Source organism: Lolium rigidum, chromosome 1 (assembly GCF_022539505.1).
Source record: "Lolium rigidum isolate FL_2022 chromosome 1, APGP_CSIRO_Lrig_0.1, whole genome shotgun sequence".
In the NCBI taxonomy this organism is placed as follows: Eukaryota; Viridiplantae; Streptophyta; class Magnoliopsida; order Poales; family Poaceae; genus Lolium; species Lolium rigidum.
In genome coordinates, this window is record NC_061508.1 from 77,771,215 (window position 1) to 77,780,026 (window position 8,812).

The 8,812-nt window shown below is 43.6% G+C and overlaps 1 protein-coding gene across 1 annotated transcript; it reads right to left on the minus strand.

Annotated features, from left to right (window-relative positions):
- Positions 1 to 5,110: 5,110 nt before the first annotated feature.
- Positions 5,111 to 8,281, minus strand: LOC124647784. The gene has a single exon (XM_047187663.1). The coding sequence runs from the start codon at positions 8,279 to 8,281 to the stop codon at positions 5,366 to 5,368; it is 2,916 nt and encodes a 971-aa protein (XP_047043619.1). The 3' UTR covers positions 5,111 to 5,365.
- Between the last annotated feature and the right edge of the window lie 531 nt (positions 8,282 to 8,812).

Here is an 8,812-nt window from a genome sequence, read left to right on the forward strand (position 1 = left end):
AGAAGATGGATGGGGTTCTCTTCAAAATTGATTTTGAAAAGGCTTACAATAAGGTGAAATGGTCCTTCTTACAACAATCTCTTAGAATGAAAGGGTTCCCACCAGAGTGGTGTCGTTGGATAGCACGCTTCATTTAGGGAGGCAGTGTCGGAATTAAAGTCAATGATGATATTGGACATTATTTCCAAACACTAAAGGTTCTTAGACAAGGAGATCCACTTTCACCTATTCTTTTTAACATCGTCGCAGATATGCTTGCTATTCTCATTGCAAGAGCAAAGGAGGATGGGCAAGTTGGTAGTTTAGTTCCTCATTTGGTGGATGGGGGTATATCGATTCTACAATATGCAGACGATACCATTTTGTTTATGGAGCATGATTTGGCAAAAGCTGTAAACATGAAATTAATTCTTTCTCTTTTTGAACAACTATCTGGTTTGAAAATAAACTTTCATAAGAGTGAACTTTTTTTGTTTTGGCAAGGCCAAAGATGAAGAAGACGAGTATAGGAGTATTTTTGGATGTGAGATTGGCTCACTTCCTTTCAAATATCTCGGAATTCCTATTCATTTTCGGAAACTTAGAAATAAGGAATGGAAGCCGATAGAAGATCGTTTTGAGCGAAAGCTTGCTGCATGGGTGGGCAAATTGCTATCTTATGGGGATAGGCTCGTTCTAATAAACTCGGTCTTATCTAGTCTACCAATGTTTCTACTCTCATTCTTTGAAATACCTAAGGGGGTAAGGAAAAGACTTGATTTTTATAGGTCTAGATTTTTCTGGCAAAGTGATTGACAGAAGAAGAAATATAGACTAACTAAATGGAACATTGTTTGTAGACCTAAAGACCAGGGGGGTCTTGGCATTGAGGTGCTTGATATTAAAAACAGATGCTTACTTAGCAAATGGTTATTCAAAATGCTGACAGAGGAAGGAATTTGGCAAGAGTTGTTGACAAACAAGTATCTTGGGAGTAAATCTTTGTCTCAAGTTTAGTCTAAGCCTACAGACTCCCCCTTTTGGAAGGGGATTATGAAGGCTAAAGATGATGTTTTTAAGCGGGGTTCCTTTACTGTAGGAGACGGTATGAAAACCAGGTTTTGGGAAGACACCTGGTTAGGTGACACGCCCCTGAATATCTAATATGCTAGTTTATATAATGCGGCCACAACTAAAAATGTCTTAGTTGCCGATGTCCTGGGTAATGTACCACTAAATAAAAGATTTAATAGGATGTTAACTGGAGATATATGGGATGCTTGGATCTCTGCACTGTGACGGTTGATGGCTGTCCACTTAACAAATGAACCAGATAGTTTTGTATGGAAGCTTTCTTCCACTGGTGTTTTCTCAGTTAAATCTTTGTATGCTGATTATTTGAATGGACATACTGTTTTCTTGAAAAAATACTTGTGGAAGATGAAGGTACCACTCAAGATTAGGATCTTTATGTGGTTCCTTTACAAAAAGGTGATTCTAACGAAAGATAACCTGGCAAAACGAAGATGGAATGGGTGTACTGATTGTGTCTTTTGTGGTCAAAGAGAAACAATAGATCACCTTTTAATTGCTTGTCATTTTTCCCGTTTAGTTTGGAGAGTAGTGCATTTTACTTTCAATATACCTCCACCCATGAATATTTCTAATTTGTTTGGTAATTGGTTAAATGGGATTGATAAAAAAACAAAGGAACGAATCCGCATTGGGGTTTGTGCTTTAGTTTGGACAATTTGGAATTGTCGGAATGAGGTCGTTTTTAATAGGTGTGCTAATCCAAATTTCTTACAGGTTATTCACAGGGCGGCTTCATTGATTCACCTATGGTCATACCTTCTCCCTGTGAAGTAGCGGGAACCTTTGGATACCGGATGCAATCGTTTGATGGCGGTCGTTCGGGCTATCTTCAGCCAGGGTGGCTGATTGCAATCTAGACGCATTGGAGATGGCAATTAGACTTCTTTTGGTTTCATCTCTTTTTCGTTGGCTGTATTTTACAGCCACTTTGATTGACCCATGAGCGGGGTGTAATAGCAGATTACTGGATGTTTGATACTCTGCAATTATGCTTTAATAAAACGGCTGTGTGCATGATGTAGAGGCTGGGGCTATAAGCTCCCATTCGGAAAAAATGCGAACAAGTTACTTTAGAAACACCGACAAGCTGGCATGAGATGGCTTCCTCATTCTCCTCAAGGATAAAGAAAAGGCACCATAAACCTACTGCATTTTCATTTAGACAATGGGTTAGCTTCGCTATGCAAACTAATTGTGAAGTTCACCTGTGCGGTGTAAATCGAAGTAATCGGTCTCCATCAACTCTCACTTCGAGGTAAAGTTGCAGAAACAATGTCATTACATCCAAAACAAATGATACCGACAAAAAGTTCAGCCTAGCCTCTTACGAGACAAACAATTTATGTTTCATAGTCTGCTGGTACGTTTTCCGTTCCTTGAAAAATGAATATCCAATGTATTTACAGCTAGGGGTGTAAAATCATTTTATGAATGGGATGCAGAATTAACCTACTACTCACTCACACATAATTAAGTCTATATTTGTATCCGGGCCAGCTTCAGGAAACAACTTTATATTTACAATCCTATGTTTTTATTTTGCAATATTCCTTTTGCTGTGAGGTGCGTGCCCTGTTCCTGCTTAGTTACTCTGTGACGAGACAACAAGCATACTAAGGAGACATGTATGCTAACCAGGATAACGATTTTGTGATGTTGGATTTTGGGATCTGTTCGCTAAACCATAAAAGTAGTGGTTCTGTTAAAACACTACAGGTTGCCATGTAGGTCGGCAGGTAGCTGACAGAAAAATCATGGCCCAATAAAACTGGCACTTCCCAACTACAGTTGCATGCAAGATTTGCTCTTTAATTTGTAGAGCGACCAAGTAAAGGGACAACGGGCACACCAGGAAGCAAAAGAAGATCAGCGATTAGTACGTGTTGATTCTCTTTAGGCCAGTTATGCAGCAAAAAAAAAAAAATCTGGTACTCTAGGTCTAAGTAGAACAGTGTGCCTGCCACACCGGTCTTCTTGAACTTTTGGTTGCTATTATCACAGGATGCAGGGACGTAGCATAACATATTCTTGAGGGTAAGCAACTTTCAAACACAGCTAGATAATCGTTATTTTTTGAGAAAACACAAACTGTTTTGTTTATTAATGCACTATAGAAGAAAAAAATATTAACAAGCCTATCGATAGGCCAGGCACACACCATAATTATGAAACAAAGATTCCAAGAATAAGTTTGAACTCCAATCTTGCAACACTTGTACATCATAATCCAACACGTGTCCTGATATTCATCATAGTTTTCCCAGAATGAAATATACAACATGTATATGTAAACAATGTTTCAAACACTAATTGCTCACACTGAAGCATTGTGAATTGTTTACATAACTACATATTATGCATGTTTTAATCAATCAATATACATGAGTTTGAGAGCTTGGTGCAAGTGATCTTAGGTCTATTGTTTACACAAATGCCAAGCCAAGAGAAAAGAGGTACTCTGAAAACATTAAGACGGTTTGGATTGTGGAATCACCTCATCAATCACGGGATGATCCTGCAAAATTGGTGGGTGACCCAATCCCTCACTTTATACTAGGCTACACTTACGAAGTCCTAGGTTATGATGGACCAACGTCACCAACCCATTACACTCCTCAAACTAAACAAGGAAGCTAGGATTGCATGGTGAATTCACAACGGTGAAACAAAATAATCCTTTTGCATAGGCCCAACTTTGTATATCGTAGTAAACAAAATGCAGAGTGCGTTAACTAAAAAAAGAAAGACTGCAATCCGTTTTTGTATCATCAGAGTGTGAAACAGAGTACAACTAAAGCCCAATATTTTAAGTACATATCTGGAAATGAGAATAGCTATATGACACCACAAAGCAAAATACAAATTACACAATACTTTCCTGAAGGACATCAATGGAAGTAAACAGGATATATAATGCCTTGAATAGGTTTCCTGCATAAGAAGCTGCATTATGACATCTTTCGGCTCAATATCTGAGATAAGTGCTAGGGATGCCCCGGTATAGCCTTCACTCTAGTAACAAGGAAAAAATATGACACCATGGGAAGTCCTTAGATAACTGAGGAGTTACTCCCAAGCTCAGTGAGAAATGGTTGTTAGGAATAATTAGAAAGTAACCGGTAAAGATAGCAATTAGCCAATTACAAAGGTTGTGGGCTGCCTAGTTTAACTGATTATTTTTCGATGCAAAGCGCATGGCATAATCAAGACCTGTGAAATACAAGGAATCACCAGGTAGGCACATCACACAATTTATTCACATGTGAGTTGCTAAATACAATGCCAACGAAGTTAGAAAACACTTCATCTACAGGAGAAAAAAAACTAGCACGGACCAAACACAGTGGTACTTACAAATTTGCCTGAAAATCCTATGAAATAAACACAAAAAATTGCAAGTAGCATCCACCAGAGGAAAAGGAGGGTGTATCTTCAGAAAATAGTAAACAATGGGGAAACAACTAGGTGCTAATTCAGTTTAGGTAATCCTATTTTTATTCAAAAAATTTAAGATTCAAAACTGAGAGCAACAGGCACATATGGGGACATTGAGAGGCTTCAAAACCATGCGATGGATCAGAACATCTGAAAAACTATGAAGGCTGGTATGACCTTTCAGGACCAAGTTATTGGTTAACGCTAAAATTCGTGAAAAAAATGCATCCCAAACAGACGCTTAGCACAGGAATTTCAGTACCAAAGAGACTCTTGTGATTAGCTACAGTTATTTGCCCATTTTCAAAGATTTTTTCTAGTATTTATTCCACTATGTTCAGAGAAAATGAGTATCTATGGAGCCTGTTCTGCTCCTCGCGACTTTTGCTGTGGTCGCAAATTTAGATAGGTTATTGTCAGTTAGCATTCTCCACCAGTAAAAAAAAAAACATTCCTGAGTTCCCCTATCACGTGCACATTTAGATATATCCAAACAGTAAATGTGTTTTTGTTCAAGAAGAGGGATAACCCCGCTTCTGCATAAGCCGACAGACGATGTGCCATGCACACATAAATCAATCAGATAACAAGACGGGGATGATAAGGGAGAGGATAACAAAAGAATAAGAAAATTAATTTCAGAAGGTGATTCCACAAGTTGTTAACTAAGAAAGAACTACTGCACATCGCACAGTTCTCATCTGTACTATATTTGGCTCACATTCAAGGAATGCACCTAACAATAGCTTTGAGCAATCGTAAAACACAGACTGAAACTTTGGAGGTTGCGCAGGATAAATTAGACTAATGTCACAAATGACTCTGTTTTTTTGCTAAAAACTATATGAGACTACTCTTACCGAGGGAGAAGCACTTGTTCTGGTTTCTCAATGGATGGTTTATTGTTTGAATCCATTCCAATCGGAACCGACATCTTCAGACATGCCATCCACTTTTTTCCTTTCTTCTTCACTAACCTTGCAACCTTGTCGAATGACAACAAGACATGAATGACGATGTAGATGAACACAGCAATGACGAGTGCAAAAATGTACACAGATGTCTTCAACTTCCTGCAGCTTCCTGCGGCATATGCCCCGAGTAGACCAAGCAGGTCCAATACCATCGCCGTTTTCATGGCAAGAAGGGATCTCTTGTACTTGCTTATTGTGTTGTTCAGCAGGAGGATGACCATGACCATGGAGGCCATGAATGATGTGGCGTTGCAATAGAAGAATATCCTGTACCGTGTTAGGTTGGTGTCATGGAGGATTGGGTCACCTGCAAAATGGTTATCCCTGTCATCAGGCCAAGCTCCACCTGGAGGGAGCAGCCCGGCCTGGTATGTGACAGTGATTGCAAGTGTTCCAATTAGCATCAAATCTTTGCGCCATTTATGCTCTCTGCTCTTTTCCCTAACCTGTATGCTATTCCTCTGATGCACTGGTGTAGCCTGTGTGCTATTCCTCCGATTCATAGATGGATCTTGGCGCATGAGAGAGCTGGACATGCGCTCCAAGAGGGCATCCACCGTTTCTTTTGCAAATGTGAGGACCAGGACTTGGACCATGACATAGACAAACACCAGAATCACGACAACGATGACATATGCGGAGGTCGACACCTTTCTGCAGCTTCCAGTGGCAAAAGCACCCATGAGGCTGATCAGATCAACCAGCACGCACGCACGCAGCGCATAGCACTTCAGACCTTTGTGGCACAGCCTCTTACTGACAAGCAACAGAATCACGGCAAGGGAAGCCATGAAAGCAGTAGCATTGAAGTAGAAGAACACCCTGTAACGGCTACGGAACTCGTCACGAAACACCGAGTCACCTGCTCGGTGTCCGTTTTTGCTGTCGGTCCAAAAGCCACCTGGTGGGCTTATACCAGCTTGGTATGTGACAGAAGCTGCCAGAATCGCGAGCAACATCAGAAACTTCCGCTTCTTCCTCAAATCTTTTCCTTCAGGAACATTATCCACAGGCTCAGAAGAACCTGTAAAGCAGTGGAGGAATTTCGACATGGAAGTATATATTGCATCTATTCTGCTCTTCATCCGTGTCTGGAGAGCCACATATAGAAGTGCATGGAGCACAACATAGGCGAACACCAGGAGGACTAGCACGAAGACGTATATGGATGTCGAGAACTTCCTGCTGCTTCCAGCAACATAGGCCCCCATGAGGCCAAAGAGGACCAGGGTCATCGCCGTCTGCAGCACATAGCGCTTCATGGCACGCATTGTGATCTTCTGACTCTGGAGAAGGGTGATGATGACCAAAGAGGCGACGAACGCCGTGGCATTACAGTAGAAAAATGCCTTGTACCGCTTCGGGTTGACGACCTCCAAAATTGGATCACCTGCAGTATGCCCATCACTGTTATCTGTCCAAAAACCTCCTGGTGGATTCAGCCCGGCTTGATAGGTGACTGTGGCAGCAAGGATGCCGAGCAACAGAAGATATGTGCGCAGCTTCTGAAAATCATCCTTAACATCATCAGCAGTGTTTGGTGCGTTGTTGTTGTTGTTGTTGTTGTTGTTGTTGTTGTTGTTGGATCCATGCTCTGTTTCTTCTAGCAGCTCATTCAGCTTCTTAAGCATTTTTTCCTTCATGTCTTTCACACATTTGATGGTATTCTCCACACACCCTGGCTTGGGCACGGCTGGCCCGATAAACTGGACAAGGAGGTAGAGAAAGACTGCACCGACAAGAGCAAAGACATAGATCGATGTCTTCACCTCCCTGCAACTTCCAGCAGCATATGCTCCCATAAGCCCAAAGAGGCTGACCAGCACGCACAGGCGCAGAGCATTGGACTTGACGACGTGAGACACCGCCGTCTGGCTGAGGATCATGATGATGATGACAAGCGATCCAGCGAAAGCAGTGGCATTGCAGATCAGGAACGCCTTGAACCGGCGCGGGTAGTGCTCTCGCAGCACCGGATCACCGGCAAGGTAGTTACCGCCGCCGTCAGACCAGAAGCCACCCGGAGGGCTCAGCCCCGCCGCATACGTCACTGTCGCCGCCAGTGTGGCGAGAACCAGCAACGAGCTACGGTTTCTTTCAAGATCATCATCATCTTCTTCTTCTTCCTGCTGGTCTGGTGCCCCTTGCGCATCTGCTATCCTTTCTGATCCCACTCTGAAAATGAGGCCAAGAATCTGCTTCCAGAACTTACGGATGCGTGAGAACACGCGGCGCAGCCACGCGAAATGCAGGAAGAGCACGACGTGGAGCGTGACGTAGGCGAAGATGCCGAGCAGGAGCACCCAGATGTAGACGGAGGTCCTCACCTCCCTGCAGCTCCCGGCGGCGAAGGCGCCCATGAGGCCGAGCAGGCCCAGGACCATGGCGAGCTGGAGCGAGCGGAGCCAGACGGCGTTGCTGCGCCTCACCTCACTCACCAGGAGCAGGATGAGCACCATGAGCGAGGCCACGAACGCCGTGGTGTTGCAGTAGAAGAAGACCAGGTACCGCCGGCGGTAGGTGCTCTTCAGCACGATGTCGCTGGCGACGTGGCCGTGGGCGTTGTCCTGCCAGAAGCCGCCCGGCGGGGCCAGCCCCGCCTGGTAGGTGATGGCCGCGGCGAGGATGGCCAGCAGCACCAGGTACTTGCGCAGCTTCCACAGCAGCTCGGCCTCCTCCTTGGCGCCGGGGCCGTGATCTTCCGGCGATGCTGCTGCTTGCTGCTGCTGCTCATGGTCGGGGGTGCTGCCGGCAGGGACGACATGGCAATTGCTTGTTTGGCCTTCGGAATCCGCCATGGATTTCAGCTCAGTGGTTCATCTGCAGCCGGTCTCGCCTCTTTGGTCTTCGGGTACAGCGCGTCTAAATTTCCAGGAAACAGAGGGGGAGGGCAAGTGCACAAGATAAACAAATGGACTTCGGACAAGTCACATCATAAAAACGTGGACCCTTCCAAATATTTCTTGTTTCTTTTTTGGAAAGAAACAAAGCTGAGACGCCATAAAGCACAGCGGCAGCCGTTTCAGCCTATGGTGGAGTCTACTCACAGCCAGTGGAGTCGCAGGTGCGAGCCCAGCACATTTTCACTAGATTGCAAGAGGTTCCAAACGAGGGAAGATCCATGAACTTTCTACCAAGCCTCGTACTAATACTAGTCCATTCCCTCTGGGCTCCTCTTTCTGCCAACCTTCCTTCAAATAATATCCTTCTCCTGTTCAAAAAAAAAAATCCCACCCATTTACTAAAAAACCTCAAAAAATAAAGAATATCTAAATATGCAAAAGAATTCTTTGATGTGGAAGCGCATCAGTATTTTCTTCAACTCAGAT

Bases quoted from the DNA above. Each gene is read 5' to 3' on its own strand.
- LOC124647784 (XM_047187663.1), bottom strand. From the start codon at position 8,281: ATGGCGGATTCCGAAGGCCAAACAAGCAATTGCCATGTCGTCCCTGCC.